Here is a 17,814-nt window from a genome sequence, read left to right on the forward strand (position 1 = left end):
AACATACCCTGTGACACCTGATCATAAAACCTGCATTTACCACTCTTGTACTGAACATAACATGTGACCCCTGATTATACAACATACATTTACCACTCCTATACTGAACATGACATGTGACCCCTGATTATACAACATACATGTACTGAACATGACATGTAACACCAGATCATACCACATACATTTACATCTTCTGTACGGAACATGACATGTGGCAACTGATCATACACCATTCATTTACAACTCCAGTACTAAACATGACATGTGACACCTGATCATACAACATTCATTAACCACTCTTGTACTAAACATGACATGTAACACCTGATCATACAACATTCACTTACCACTCTTGTACTGAACATGACATGTGACACCTGATTATACAACATTCATTTACCACTCCAATACTGAACATGACATGTGACCCATGATTATACAACATACATTTATCATCACTGTACTGAACATGACATGTAACACCAGATCATACCACATACATTTACCTCTCCTGTACTGAACATGACATGTGACAACTGATCATACACCATTCATTTTCCGCTCCAGTACTAAACATGTGACACTTGATCATACAACATTTATTAACCAATCTTGTTACTGAACAAGACATGTGACACCTGATCATACAACATTCATTAACCAATCTTGTACTAAACATGACATGTAACACCTGCTCATACAACATTCACTTACCACTCTTGTACTGAACATGACATATGACACCTGATTATACCACATACATTTTCCACTCGAGTACTAAACATGACATGTGACACCTGATCATACAACATTCATTAATTTAACCACTCCTGTACTAAACATGACATGTAACACCTGATTATACAACATTTATTTACCACTCTAGTATTAAACATGACATGTAACACCTGATCATACAACATTCATTTACCACTCTATACTAAACATGACATGTAACACCTGATTATACAACATTCATTTACCACTCTTGTAGTAAAACATTACATGTTCCACCTGATCATACAACATTCATTTACCATTCCAGTACTAAACATGACATGTGACACCTGATCATACAACATTCATTAACCACTCATGTACTAAACATGACATGTAACATCTGCTCTTACAACATTCACTTACCACTCTTGTACTGAACATGACATGAAACACCTGATTACACCAGATACATTTACCACTCCTGTACTAAACTTGACTTGTAACACCTGATCATACAACATTCATTAGCCACTCCTGTACTGAACATGGCATGTAACATCTGATCATACAACATTAATTTACCGCTCCAGTACTAAACATGACATGTAACACCTGATTATACAACATTCATTAACCATTCTAGTAGTAAACATGACATGTAACACCTGATCTTACAACATTCACCAACCACTCCTGTACTAAACATGACATGTAACACCTGATTATACAACATTCATTTACCACTCCAGTACTGAACATGACATGTGACACCTGATCATACATCATTCATTAACCACTCTTGTACTGAACCTGACATGTGACACCTGATTATACAACATTCATTTACCACTCTTGTACTAAACATGACATGTCACACCTGATCATACAACATTCATTTACCACTCCTGTACTAAACATGACATGCAAATGACATGTAACACCTGATCATACCACAAACATTTATCTCTCCTGTACTGAACATGACATGTCACAACTGATCATACAACATTCATTTACCACTCCAGTACTTAACATGACATGTGACACCTGACCATACAACATTCATTAACCACTCCTGTACTAAACAAGACATTTGACAACTGATCATACAACCAGCATTTACTACTCCAATACTAAACATGAAATGTAACACCTGATAATACAACTTTCATTTACCACTCTTGTACTGAACATGAAATGTGACACCTGATTATACAACATTCATTAACCAATCCTGTACTAAACATGACATGTGACACCTGATCATACCACATATATTTCCCACTCTTGTACATGTTGTACTGAACATGACATGTAACACCTGATCACACAACCTGCATTTACCATTCTTGTACTGAAAATGAGATGTGACACCTGATCATACAACCTGCATTTACCACTCTTGTACTGAACATGACATGTAACACCTGATTATAAAATGTACATATGCCACTCCTGTGCTGAACATGACATGTGACACCTGATTATACCACATACATTTACCACTCCAGTACTAAACATGACATGTGACACATGATCATATAACCTGCATTTACCACTCCAGTACTTAACATGATGTGTAACACCTGAACATACAACATTCATTTACCATGCCTGTACTGAACTTGACATGTACCACCTGATCATGCAACATTCATTAACCACTCTTGCACTTAACACAACATGATGCATCTGACCATACATCCTGCATTTACCACTCCAGTACTAAACATGCTATGTAACACCTGATCATACAAAATGCATTTACCACTCCTGTACTAAACATGACATGTAACACCTGATCATACAACCTGCATTTACCACTCTTGTACTGAGCATTACATGTAACACCTGATTATACAACATCCATTAACCACTCCTGTTCTAAACACAACATGTGACACTTGATCATAAAACCTGCATTTACCACTCGTGTACTGAACATGGCATGTAACATCTGATCATACAACATTCATCAACCACTCCTGTACTAAACATGACATGTGACACCTGATCATACCACATTCATTAACAACTCTTGTACTAAACATGACATGTAACACCTGATTATACAACATTCATTAACCACTCTAGTAGTAAACATGACATGTGACACCTGACCATACAACATTCATTAACCACTCCTGTACTAAACATGACATGTAATACCTGCTTATACAACATTCATTTACCACTCTTGTAGTAAACATTACATGTAACACCTGATCATACAACATTCATTAACCACTCTTGTACTGAACATGACATGTGACACCTGATCATACAACCAGCATTGACTACTCCAGTACTAAACATGATCATGATGATATGTTACACCTGATCATACAACATTTATTTACCACTCTTGTACTGAATATGACTTATGACACCTGATCATACAACTTTCATTTACGACTCTTGTACTGAATATAACGTGCCACCTGATCATACAACTTTCATTTACCACTCTTGTACTGAATATGACATGTGACACCTGATTATACAACATTCATTAACCACTCTTGTACTGAACATGGCATGTAACACCTGATCATACAACCTGCATTTACCACTCTTGTACTGAACATGACATGAAACACCTGATCATACAACATTCATTTACCACTCAAGTCCTGAACATGACATATGACACATGATCATACAACATTCATTTACCACTTCTTTTTACTGAACATGACATGTAACACCTGATCATACAACATTCATTTACCAATCCAGTCCTGAACATGACATATGACACATGATCATACAACATTCATTTACCACTTATTTACTGAACATGACATGTAACACCTGATCATACAACATTCATTTACCAATCCAGTCCTGAACATGACATGTGACACCTGATCATACAATATTCATTTTCAACTTCTTTACTGAACATGACATGTGACACCTGATCATACAACATTCATTTACCACTCCTGTACTAAACATGACATGTAACACCTGATCATACAACATTCATCAACCACTCCTGTACTAAACATGACGTATGACACCTGATTATACAACATTCATTTACCACTCTTGTACTGAACATGACATTTAACACCTGATCATACAACATTCATTTACCCAGGGTTTTCGCTGGTGGTTGCCATTTTCGCAATTTGCGAAAAAATAATAATTGTGGCGATAAAAATTCGTCATTTGCTAAAGAATTTGGCAAAAGAAATATATATACCGATTTATTTTCCTCCATCTTGTTTATTTACTTTTTTCAAGTTTCTTGGACTTTACCCGATCAGACAATACTCGGAATTCACCTTGACCTCATTAAGATTTAGACAGAAAATCAATAATCAGCTGATTGCATTTTATAGCTATCGACAACAAAGGACTAATTATTTAATAAAGGTGTTGATTGAATTGTTTCACAAAATGATATGGTCAAATGGCTTCCGCTATAAATGTCACATACAGAATTTATTTACATCTTTGCGACCCACGTGTTTGAAGCAAACTTTTGACATCTCTCCCTTTAAAGATAGTTTTGAAAAGAAAGCTGTTGTTGTGACAAAAATTGTTCAAAAGCAAGAAAAAATCTCCGATTTAAAACTTTAATTCTTTTATCCTTTGACATTAATAAAGTCGTTTGAGTGACACATGCACGTGTTTCAAGCATAGTTGTACGTCTCAACTTTTTTATTTACGATGGTCTAGAAAAGAAAACTGTCGTTATGAAAAAATCTATCCAAAAGGCTGGGAACAACCCCTCGAATGAGAGTAACCCTTCAATGTAATGACTACACATGAAATAAGGGATCAATTTCATGTGATAAAAGCTTTTGTTTTGTTGTAAAAAATACTTTTTAGTACAAAAGGGCACAACAGGAAAAATATATTTATGTTACTTGGCGAAAAAAATAATAAAGTGGCGAAAAATATATTGTTTTGGGGAAAGAGGTGGCGAAAAAAATAATTGACCCAGGGGAAACCCTGCATTTACCACTCAAGTACTAAACATGATATGTTACACCTGATCATACAACATTCTTTACCACTCTTGTACTGAACATGACATGTGACACCTCATTATACAACATGTGACCTAGCAATGACATTCTTATTTCCAACACCAACATGTGACATAACAATGTCCCTCTTATACCATGTATACTCCACACCAGCATTTGACATAACAATGTCCCTCTTATACCCAATACCAATATGTGAAATAACAATGTCACTCAAATACCCAACACCAACATGTGCCATAACAATGTCCCTCTTATACCCAACACCAACATGTGACATAACAATGTCCCTCTTATACCTAACACCAACCTCTGACATAGCAATGTGTAACACAATGTGTTATAGAACAATTTTAACAAGGTGTATTCCAATGTAACATTATTAAAATAAGTACATGTAGCTTGCAGACATTTATCGTACATGTATTCTGCCGACTTTAATTGCATTGTGCATTGTCAACTGCCCAACCTAGTACATGTATTATTTAATAGCTAGACTACTGTATAAACTGCTGACATTTATTGCTATTGTTGAAAACTGATGGATGACCCCTCTGAACTATATAAGATCCTGTTTAGGACTCGAACAAATGGATTGGCTCAAAAGATTCTGACAGATAGATTCCAACAGGAGATTCTGCCAAGGTCTCCCCCCTCCTGTGTAGGCTCGAACTCATGCACTTAATATTCGAATGTACTCCATCAGTTATACCATTATACGATCACGTGTGACAATTTATTGAACATTCGAACAATTCAACTTTAAAGACCGTTTGTGAACATTTGAACTTTAGAATCTTTCTTGACTTTGTAATTACATAATAAAATTTTTTAATCAACCACTGACTTCATTACAAATGTCCCTCTTATATCCAACACTAACCTCTGACATAACCATGACACTCTTATACCCACCACCAGCATGTGACATAACAATGCCCCTCTTATACCCGACACCAACATATGAAATAACAATGTCCCTCTAATATTCAACACCAACCTCTAACATAACAATGTCCCTCTTATACCCAACACCAACCTCTGACATAACAATGCCCCTCTTATACCCGACACCAACATATGAAATAACAATGTCCCTCTTATACTCAACACCAACCTCTAACATAACAATGTCCCTCTTATACCCAACACCAACCTCTGACATAACAATGCCCCTCTTATACCCGACACCAACATATGAAATAACAATGTCCCTCTTATACTCAACACCAACCTCTAACATAACAATGTCCCTCTTATACCCAACACCAACCTCTGACATAACAATGTCCCTCTTATACCCAACACCAACCTCTGACATAACAATGCCCCTCTTATACCCGACACCAACATATGAAATAACAATGTCCCTCTTATACTCAACACCAACATCTGACATAACAATGTCCCTCTTATACCCAACACCAACCTCTGACATAACAATGTCCCTCTTATACCCAACACCAACCTCTGACATAACAATGTCCCTCTTATACCCAACACCAACCTCTGACATAACAATGTCCCTCTTATACCCAACACCAACATCTGACATAACAACTTTACTATCATACCTAACACCAACCTCTGACATAACCATGACACTTTTATACCCAACACCAATATGTGACATAGCAATGACACTCTTATACTCAACACCAGCATGTGACATAGCATCATACTCTTTACCTCAACACCAGCATGTGACATATCACTGACACCTTTACCTAAACACCAACATGTGACATAGCAATGACACTCTTATACTCAACATCAGCATGTGATGTAGCAGTGACACTCTTATACTCAACACCAACATGAGACATAGCAATGGCATTATTATACTCAACACCAACATGTGACGTAGTAGTGACACTCTTATACTCAACACCAACATGAGACATAGCAATGGCATTATTATACTCAACACCAACATGTTACATAGCAATGGCATTATTATACTCAACACCAACATGTGACGTAGTAGTGACACTCTTATACTCAAAACCAACATGTGACATAGCTATGACATTATTACACTCATCACAAACAAGTGGCAGATCACACTTGTAGGCAATGCAAACTTTAAAAAAAAATACAAACATGGCTTATTGCAGTTCTTTATATATCATCTTATACTCACCACAAACATACACCATTGCTATAGTACCCTTATACTCACCACAAACATACACCTATGCTATATTACCCTTATACACAACACCTCATATGATATGTAGCAGCTGGTAGACACCCAACATTCTACACGGAAAAACCACTAAATGTTTTCTAAGCTTTGATCATTATTTTGAATCGACACAAACTACTGTTAATCAGACAGGTTTAATGGACAACACATATTTGTTAGAATTATATAAAGTGGGGCCTCATTTTATTTGTAACACAGACTTGAATCAGATTTATAAGGTTTTATTTTGTTTCTTGACGAAAAATTATTTTGTAATCAATTTGGTGTACCTAAATAATAAAGAAGGACACAGCTACAAAATAAACATGATAAACACAAAATGGAAAATTTGTCTCAATCATAAAAAAACATAGTTGAAAATACTATCAAAATAGGTGTAATTTGGGTACCGTCACATTATGTAGAATATAAATAAAAGTGTAACTGGTCATTTTATTGAGTTTTGACCACTGATTCATGTGATATATATTTTGTTTATGATTATTAAACAACATTGTTCAGTTTATTACACAAGTTTTGATGTCTGTTATGTGTTGATATTACAGTTTGGAAGGACACCATTAATGATGGCCGCTGGTGAAGGACATCTGGAGGTACTGACGTACCTGATCACTCACAGCAGTCAATTAGACTCTACAAACGAGGTAATGATAGATATAATGACCTTACTCTGACCAAACACCACTTTACGGGGACTAAACTTAAAACTCGCCCACTCACTCAAGGCGACCAGATTTTCGGCGGGGCGAATATATTTAATCATCCTGATCTCCCAGCTGGCGACTAAAATATTTTGGAGTGAAACCCATCTCTACCCTTTCCCCGCGATATCAACGAAAGCTGTTCCCTAAAGGAAACCTGATAGTACAATAGAGTGGATTTCTGAAAACCAGTAGGTTCATTTTAATTACCCAAACCAAGTCGGACAACTATGTTATCAATATGAAGTCATGATATGGCATATACATCCTTCTGTCAGCACATGATCTTAACTCCTGTTATAAAATCATCATTATTTCATTATTCATGTTATTGTTTAGTGTTTTCTTCCTAACTGTTCAATAAGTATCGCAATAGGGATGCCTTCCAGTTAACCTGGGAGTCATTATAAGCCTGTATTAGACGGCAACTTGTCCCTGAATCGCTATAAATTTACAAAATATTTAATGAAAAAATGAAACACAAAATCTAGTAAATAAATATCCCGATATCTAGTTTGATATCCAATCTTTAATAAAAACTTATTGAATAATATATTTTGATTAACGCTATTAGAGGAAGCCTTGGATTTGAAACAGCATTTAATGATCAAAGAAACAGCCATATGGCCCAAGACCACAATTAATGACCCCGCTTTTCGTTGTCCATGAATATAGTTACTTTTAATTAAAGTGTATTTTTCCTTATTTTTTTTCTTTCCTTCCTCACTCATTTCTTAGATTTTTTTGGGTGGAAAGGAAAGATGAGAGGTGAAATAAACTTTTGGATGTTGTATTTAAACTGATTTTGATATGGAATGAGTGATTATGCTAAGTGCAAAAAGGTAATATTTACAGTTTTCGGAACATCTCTTGACTTGTCAAAAGGGGTATGGATGTGTATTGGCTAAATTTGTAAAAGTGATTGCGTCAATCTTTCTGAATTTTGGATATATATTTGGACTAGGACTATACATTACACACACAAAAAATTTGACAACAGTGCATGGTGCAATTTTTTTAATGATGCAAAACGTTATACTGAACTGATAGAGAAATTAATTGTGGTCTGTGGCCATATTGTCTAAAGGTCAACAGGAAGTTGAAATTGAACTTAATGGAGGGAGACAATTTTGGTAGGAAATAACCTAAAATAAGTATTGTCAAATCTAAGAATATATTTCTGGTGGCAATAATTCAAATACTATAAAAGTACCACACACAACTTTTTGAAGACTCAAAACCTACAAGTAGGATTACACAATATGGCTTTATTAGTATATATGAAAAAAAATATTTTAGGGGCCCAGGTGGCCTCTGGAGGAAAACAGTTGAGTTTAGTCCCTGCTTTATACGGAATCTACACAAAATCATAGTGTTAATCAGACAGGTTTAATGGACAACAAATATTTGTTAGAATTATATAAAGTGAGGTCTCATTTTATTCATAACACAGAACTGAATCAGATTGATAAGGTTTTATTTTGTTTCTTGACAAAAAATTATTTTGTAAACATTTGATTTTAATTTTTTAAAGAGAAGTTGATGAGAACAAGTTGTGTTAACTTCTTTAGTCAGATAATGTTAATTCTACAGATTTAATGTAAAACATCTTTTAAAAACAACAAATACTTCACAGAATTATATAAAGTGGGGTCTTATTTTTCTTGTCTCTTCGTACTGAATCAGAAAATATTACTCGTTTCAATGTTTCTTAAAAAAAAGTTTGTTTTAAACTGTTGATCATTCTATGTAATCATTGTTAATCAGACAGGCTTAATGGACAACAAATATTTGATAGAATTATATAAAGTGGGGTCTCATTTTAGTTGTCTGGTCCAAGTGAGTCCATTGATATAAATATTGTTTATGTTTTTAGAAAAAAGTTAGTTTTTAACCTGACATTTCTGATGGAAGTTCTGACATCTCACAAAAAAACATGTTGTTTATTTGTTGTTTATGTAGAATATAAATAAAAGTGTGACTGGTCATTTTATTCACTTTTGACCACTGATTCATGTGATATATATTTTGTTTATATTTATTACACAACATTGTCCAGTTTATGACACGAGTGTTGATGTCTGTTATATGTTGATATTACAGGATGGATGGACACCATTAAGGTTTGCCGCCTGGGGAGGACACCAGGAGGTGGTGACGTACCTCGTCACTCACGGCAGTCAGTTAGACGCTAGAGACATGGTAATGCTGGGTAGAATCACCTTACTCTAACCAAACACCACTTTATACGGAATCTACACAAAATCATGTTGTTAATCAGACAGGTTTAATGGACAACAAATATTTGTTAGAATTATATAAAGTGGGGCCTCATTTTCTTCGTAACACAGAACTGAATCAGATTGTTAAAGTGTTATTTTGTTTCCTGATGAAAAATTATTTTGGTTACATCTGATCTTAATGAGAAGTTAAAGAGAAAGAGTTGTGTTAACATCTTTAGTCAGATATAAATGTTAATTCTACAGATCTAATGTAAAACATCTTTTAAAAATAACAAATACTTGACAGAATTATATACAGTTGGGTCTCAGTTTTCTTGTTTCTTCGTACTGAATTAGAAAATATTACTCGTTTTAATGTTTCTTGATTTTTATATTTTTTTTAACTTTGATCATTCTACTTTTATTCATTGTTAATCAGGCAGATTTAATGGACAACAAATATTTGATAGAATTATAAAAAGTGGAGTCTCATTTTAATGGCTGAGTTCCGCAATAGCCGTTTCGGGTTTTTTTCAGTTTACGTTCCGACCATTAGAATTTACAGATTTTCACTTCTGGGACGTTCAACCCATTTTAAGCAGGAAAATTCATAACAAGCCATTCATCATAGTATAACAGAAAGGAGAGGGACCATGTATTAATTGTATTCAACTGGTTACGTTAATTTATGGTAAGGTTAAGATTTATGAATATGCTTCTTGTCATAAATGTGATAGTAAAGCCTAAAAAGCACGAAATTAGAATCAATACATGTGAAAACAAGCATGATTTAAAGACAAATTTTTACACATATATCAGTGTTTGTTTGTTTGAAATCCACAGTTTGAACATCTGGGCCTCATAATCATAATATTTTATTCAAAAACACAAGAAAGCTTTAAAATGTTTAAGGAGAATCCTCATAAAATGATAAATACTATAAATGTATTGGATATATTATATCCAAAATTGGGTACATGTATCATCACTCTCAGATTACTGACTTTTTAGTGTTAAAAAAATTGTATATCTTCATAATACCTGTCATAATGCAAATATTCATTTACATGGCAAAGTTTTTCCATTTAAGTTTAAGACCATAGTTCAAATGAGAACTTATAAATACAAATCCTGTTAACTTTGTTCCTGATGATCATATTCAGCATGTTCAGTTATGTTGTCTTTAGGCAAAATGAAGTCCCTTCCCCGAATGCCTGCACCACAACAGAAAATATCTTTAAATCCAAAGCTTATATTTTTATCAATGAAAATTTGTTGGGTATAACATGTAAAATACCCATTAATGAGGAAAGAACCCATTTGTGAGGATCCAGATCCTCCTAAACCTTTATATTATTATGGATTAACTCATGTGCATGTAACATGATTAATCCCCTGATAACCATGTTAATATTCAACATGTACAAAGTCTTTAAAATAAGTTAAAATTTCGTGTATTCAGATTTTGTCGCATGCATATTCGGCTCATAACAGGATATAAATGTTTGGCAAAGCCTTGCTTTCTACCTGTTTGTAAGCCTTGTACAAATAAAATTTACATTTCGAGTCAGTTAATGGTTATTTTATTGATATCTACACATATAAAGATAAAGAGATGTGTAATCAACATGAGCAATGCCAATGAGGCAACCATACAGCCTTCAACATATATTGACAAAACCCATACTCTCTAGTCACTTATAAAAAGCCACGACAGTAAAGTTATGCAACAATTCAATTGAGAAAAATTAACAACAAAACAAATTACCATATATATGAAATGTGACAATTATCAACCAATGACAACTACTGAACTCACGCTCCTGACAAGAAAAAGCTGCAATTGAAAAAGGGCTCAACTAATAGGGTTGATTTAAACTTACAAAAATGTAACTACATGTACAGGCCTGTAAAACTCATTTGAACAGGCCAATTGAATCTATATGAAATTTTGTGGTCTAAAAAATTTACCGTGAAGGCTGTAATGATTTTTAGGGCCCCACCAAATGGCGGACGCCCTATAGTGATCAGTCTGTCCATCTGTCTGTCCGTTCGTCCTTAACAAATTGTGTCCGCTCTTTATCTAGAAAACCGTTATGATTTCATTCAAAGTTTATACTTGACATGTATATATTAACCAACACCAGAGGGTGTGTCATAATTTATGTACAACTTCCTATGTCAAAGGTCAAGGTCAAAAACTTTGGTTTTAGTTGACAACCCCATGTCCTATGGTAAAGATCTTGTCCGCTCTATATTTTGAAAACCGTTATGATTTCAAAGTTTATACTTGACATGTATATAAACCAACACCAGAGGGTGTGTCATAATTTTTGTACAGCTTCCTAGGTCAAAAGCCAAGGTCATATTCTTCGGTTTCAGTTGACAACTCATGTCCAATGATAAAGATACAATTTTTTACCACACATTATATTCACAGCGGGGCCCACAGAGATGGTTCCCATCTCAATGATATCTAGTTATTTAATTATACTGTGTAAAATCTTGATATTTTAAATTATTTGAGACAACACAAAATTGCAGAAAAATATTATGCTTTGAAAAATTTGAAAACTTCTAGTGAGCGATAAGAGTTTAATACTTTTTTTTTCAGAGTTATGTCATCAGATTCAGAGTCAGAATTTCAAGAAGAACATCTGTCATTGGCAGAACTGTTAAAATGGAAAGTTCCTGAATTAAAGGATTGGTTGGAAAAACGAAATTTAAAGAAATCAGGTCTAAAGGATACATTAGTCAAACGTGTATATAGGGCAATGTCAAATGGGGAATCAGACTTTTCAGCAGAAGAAAGTTTTCCAGTTATTCCAATTGATTTAGTTTCAAATCCATGAAAACCACTAGACTTTACTGATATTCCAGAAATATCCATTAAAGATGTTGACAGCTATTTGATGTACCACAAAAATCCCACAACTGGGGAGAGTACCAATTTGAAAGGCAAAAAGATTGTGCAACGAAGGATTCATAAGAGACATTGAATATAATCCTATTAATCAAGGATCAGAACATAATTATTAAAGGAGTAAATGTATGCCTTCTATGAGACATGTTGTACAAGTCGGAGACACTGGAAATACTGCAAAGTACTATTCACTACATATAAGTACCATCAAAGTCACTGGCCTAATTGTTAGTGCTTTTTGTAACTGTAAAGCAGGGGTAGCAGGGCTATGTGCACACGTAGGTGCACTTCTGTACACACTTGTTAAGACAAAAGATGCATGTACATCTAATGCATGTGGATGGGATAGACCTAGGCCACTACAAAGAAAACCAAGTCCAAAACGAGTGTGTGACATTAAATTTGTTAAAACTGAAAAAGAACAAAAAGCTGAAAAAATAAAACCATTCCCTGGAGTATAACAAGCTGGACCTTGTAGAGAAGAAGGCAATTAATTCTTGCATGACATATTGGATGGACTAAAGGATGTGTACCCCGAGTGTGTACTTTATCAGACTTTGCGACATGCAAACATTGATACATTTTTAGATCTATTTCAAACCAATTTCAGTTATATGGATAATGTTATTATCAAACCAGCAGAATGTTTAAAGGTTTTTGAAGCGTTTGTTAACAGCTTGATGGTCACTTCCAAATTTAGTGAGAATTTAGAGAAAGCTACAAGGGGTCAGCATTTTAATGTAAATTGGAAGAAGGCCAGAAGTGTATTAATTACAGCTTCAGTAATGGGGGAAGTTGTCATGCGTAAAAAAATTAAGCCTGATAACTTGGTGAAAAAAATGTGTGGGTACATTACAATACCAGATGCAGTGAAAAGACTTCAATATGGGCGCAAACATGAAGCTGTTGCAATTGGGGATTATACAAGGTCACACTTGAAAACTTGTGATGATGTCCGTATCGAATCATTTGGACTGTTAGTAAATCCCACCTATCCCTATCTTGGTGCAAGTATTGATGGTCTAGTGGTATGCTCTAAGTGTGGAACAGGCATTGTTGAAGTGAAGTGTCCTTATGGCTCTGATGTTAATGACAAACCTTGGAGAAATGTGCTTCCCATTGAATGTGGCAAAGACAAAAAAATCTTTTGTACAGAGAGAGACTCTGACCTTGTATTTGATGAAAATCACAACTATATGTATCAAGTACAAGGTCAACTAGCACTGTATGAACTAGATTGGACAGATTTTGTTGTTTGGACAAAGAAAGGGATAGATGTTCAAAGAATGAACTTTTCACAAACTCTTTGGGATGAAATGTTACCCAAGTTAAAGAACTTTTATGTAAGTGGAATTGTTCCAGAACTTTTTACAAGAAGAGTAAGGAGAGGAAAGTCTCTTTATTAGAATATTAAACCTGTCAAATTTTTACTTTAAATGTTTGATTGAACCATCATGACTTATTCATGTTATTTATGACATTCTATTTCCTTCATCATATAAAAAAAGAAGATGTGGTATGAGTGCCAATAAGGCAACTCTCCACAAGAGACCAAAATGACGCAGAAATTAACAACTATAGGTCACCATACGGCCTTCAACAATGAGCAAAGCCCATACTGCATAGTCAGCTATAAAAGGCCCCGAAATGACAAACAACAACCACTGAATTACAGGCTCCTGACTTGGGACAGGCACATACATACATAATGTGGCGGGGTTAAACATGTTAGCAGGATCCCAACCCTCCTCCTAACCTGGGACAGTGGTATAACGGTACAACATAAGAACGAACTATAAAAATCTTTTTGTATATCTTCACCAGACTTCAAATGACTTAGAAGTTTATAACTATAGGCTAGGTCATTGTACAGCCTTCAATAATTAAGCAAAACCAGTACAAAAACGAAGAAAAACTTGATATGTTGAACTTTTAACATAAATAAATAGCAAATATACATCATTTTACATGATATACATGTACATGGATATAACAAAGTTTCATCTCAAATATAAATGAAAACAGCAATTTAATAGTAAAGCTCATTTTCTGTACAAAAAAACCACCACCTTGTGAAACTTTCATGTTGTCAATCATTTTTAAGAAACAGAATAAAATTAAAGACTAAATAATTATCTCTTATCAAAACAGTGAAAATCTTTATTCATGATAATTTGGATTGTTGATAATTCTATACATCATCACATGCATGCATTAAATTGGCATTTGGATATTATAAAATAAAATATTGAATTTTTGCTTCTGGACACTATAAATTAATCTCTTATCATATTTAATAAATGTGAAAGAGGGATTTTTGTCATGTTCTGATAATGTTTAACAACTAAAATTGAAAGAAAAAAAAGTTCTCATGAGCTATACAGAAAATTGCAATGTAAATTGTGCCAACAAATGGGCTTTACTATATCCCTTTCAATATTTTCACTTCAGAAGTGGAGGTAACAAATTGGTCAAAGCAGTGCATATTAATACAATTTGTTCTGATAAATGGGCTTCAGTTAATGGTATGCCAGAATTCAAAATGTTATTGTTCTTAATTTTTTCCATTTTCATTTCAACAACTATCCTTGCGGATGCAATATTTGTAGTGTTGAAAAATTCTTAGGAGGACACTTGACACTTTGTTGATACTCTAGGTGGCACATTTAAACCAATATCAGCTGGTAACAAATACGCTATTGTGAAACCTTTGCCTGCCATGACAACATCTCCAGGTGATAACTTTGGTAGAAATCCGTCATGTTGAGAAATATGTCGATCTGACACATTTCCACCCCATAGTCTAGACATAAATGTCACCATTCCATTTGGTGCAATACCAATCAATACTTTTAAAGTGTTGTTTTTGAATGTTTATACTCAGACCAAGTTAACCACTGTGCTTTCAATGAAGTTGGTTTGTCAATATATATATATAAAATTCTGTGCAGTCAACAACAATTCTCGTATCAGGATGTCCTGTGAAAAGTTTTGGCAAATTGCACATAATTCGTTCACTTGTTGGCCAAGCAATCAGTGTCAAGCAATGATCATATAAAAAAATTATCCAGGTGTTCATTATTCTTGATACTGTTGATTCAGACACACGAAAAATGTCTGCAAGATGTTCATGTCTAAGTGCTCATTTTAGTCTCATGCAAGTCATTACAAATTCATCTTTTGGCCTTAAAAATCTTTTCTTTCCTGGTTTACAAACACCTGGTTCATGGTAATTTTTTTGTCCCATTGATCGTGCCTCTCCTTCCCAATAATTTAAATTATCAGCATTATGCTTGACAAGTGTGTTAAAAAAACATCCAAAAGACTTTCAAGCCGACAAACCCAGTATAAAATCGAACTTTTGCATCATCATTTTAAATGTTTTCAATAGATATTCTTGGTAGGTCTGCCTGCACCTCTACATGCTCTACTGAACAGAAGAGAAGGAACTCTCTGTTTGAACCTCTACTGTCTCAGTAGACATGTGTTCTGTGTTAGTCTCAGCATGGTTTAAAACTACACCATCAGTTTGTGTTGATACTGATCTGAATTTTTCCCCTGTGTGAGCCTATAACAAACTGTACAGCTTAAGACTTCGTCACATAGTAACATGTGTTATGATGAATTTATTGAGGTTCTAAATTTGGTGAAAAAAGTTGTATATATACCCTGGTAGTTTTCTGATTAAATTCTTACATCTATGGATATCAACACATTCATAATCTGTAATATATATGTATGTCTCATTGTTGAAGATGTACGATTGCCTATAATTGCTTACATCCACTTCATTTGAACTTGGCTGTATGATTGTCTCATTGGCAATAGTACCACATCTCCTTATTTTTGATATGACAAAGATGCAGTGAGGATTTAACTTTGAAGATTTATAGCTGACATGTAGTATTTCACACTCTTTATAGTTGACTAAGGTTTATATTGACCCTGCAGTCACCTTTAGGCTAAGGTTGTGTTTCTGTGTTTTCATCTCAAAATTTACTCTGAGTTTCATAGTATAGCATGTCCAAGATAAACAAAATGCAAATTGATTTTATGTTTTAGAAAATTAAAAACTGAGAGCATGATTTGAGGGCCTGTATGGGGTCCATTGTTCTCTATTCTCTAATTGTGTAGGTCATTTTTCCTTAATCTTCATTCTTTGTACTTTTTGCACATTATTCTCATTATATTTTAATATATATCCCATTATTCTCTATTTTTTTTTTTATCGGTTTTTCTTTATTTTCTTTATCTTAAAATTTAGCACTCTAAGACTAATAATAGCTAATATTAAAACACTCTCGGCTATGGCTTACAACGTTTCCAGATGCAAAGGTTTGTCTGTATTCAGAGTAAATTTTGAGATGAAAATACAGCCATTTTACAGGTTGGGAACAACCCCTCAATGTAAAGTCTATCTCTTGTATAAGGAGTACAGGTGAATATTTCAAAATTCTTGGACATGTTAACCATATTATGGCATATAATACAAGATATATGTATATTTCTTAGAGAAAAGTTTCATTTCTAGTGATTTAAAAACAACAATTTTTGTTACAAAAGGGCACATATTTATATTATTTGATGAAACTTTGCCTAAACTAAAGAACTTTATATCTATCAGTATCTTATATTATATGGTCAAAACATGTCCAAGAATTTTGTAATATTCACTTGTATCCCCTCTTTATAATTAAAGTGAACCCCAATTTTATAAATGTTGTTTCAAAAATAAATATTTAATTTCCCGCCTTTTTAACTAAAAAGGGGAAGTTTTTCTGGTTTTCTAATTATCCACAACGTGAAAATAAACCCTTGTTTGAGGGACATTCCTCATTGAGGGGGTTGTTCTCAACCTGTTTTAGCCCAAGGGTACACATAAATACAAATGCGATATACTGGTCCTGCTGTGTACAATTTTCACGTAAAAGATTTACGCAAAAAATGTACAAAACTATAGGAGATTGGGTCAGAATCCATCTTTCTAGATGAAAAAAGTTCGATTCTGTATTAAAACATATGTATATATGTTGTA

The 17,814-nt window shown here is 34.1% G+C and overlaps 1 protein-coding gene across 2 annotated transcripts in view; it reads left to right on the forward strand.

Annotated features, from left to right (window-relative positions):
* Nucleotides 1-17,814, forward strand: part of LOC143052302 (uncharacterized) — a 44,788-nt gene that overhangs the window by 14,418 nt on the left and 12,556 nt on the right. Inside the window, exons 4-5 of one of the 2 annotated variants that reach the window (XM_076225318.1) lie at nt 7,479-7,577; nt 9,738-9,836. In XM_076225318.1, coding sequence (XP_076081433.1) covers nt 7,479-7,577; nt 9,738-9,836 — 198 coding nt within the window. The remainder of the gene's footprint in view (nt 1-7,478; nt 7,578-9,737; nt 9,837-17,814) is intronic. The other variant, XM_076225319.1, reaches the window with a different exon arrangement.

This window comes from Mytilus galloprovincialis, chromosome 11, assembly GCF_965363235.1.
Source record: "Mytilus galloprovincialis chromosome 11, xbMytGall1.hap1.1, whole genome shotgun sequence".
Classification (NCBI taxonomy): Eukaryota; Metazoa; Mollusca; class Bivalvia; order Mytilida; family Mytilidae; genus Mytilus; species Mytilus galloprovincialis.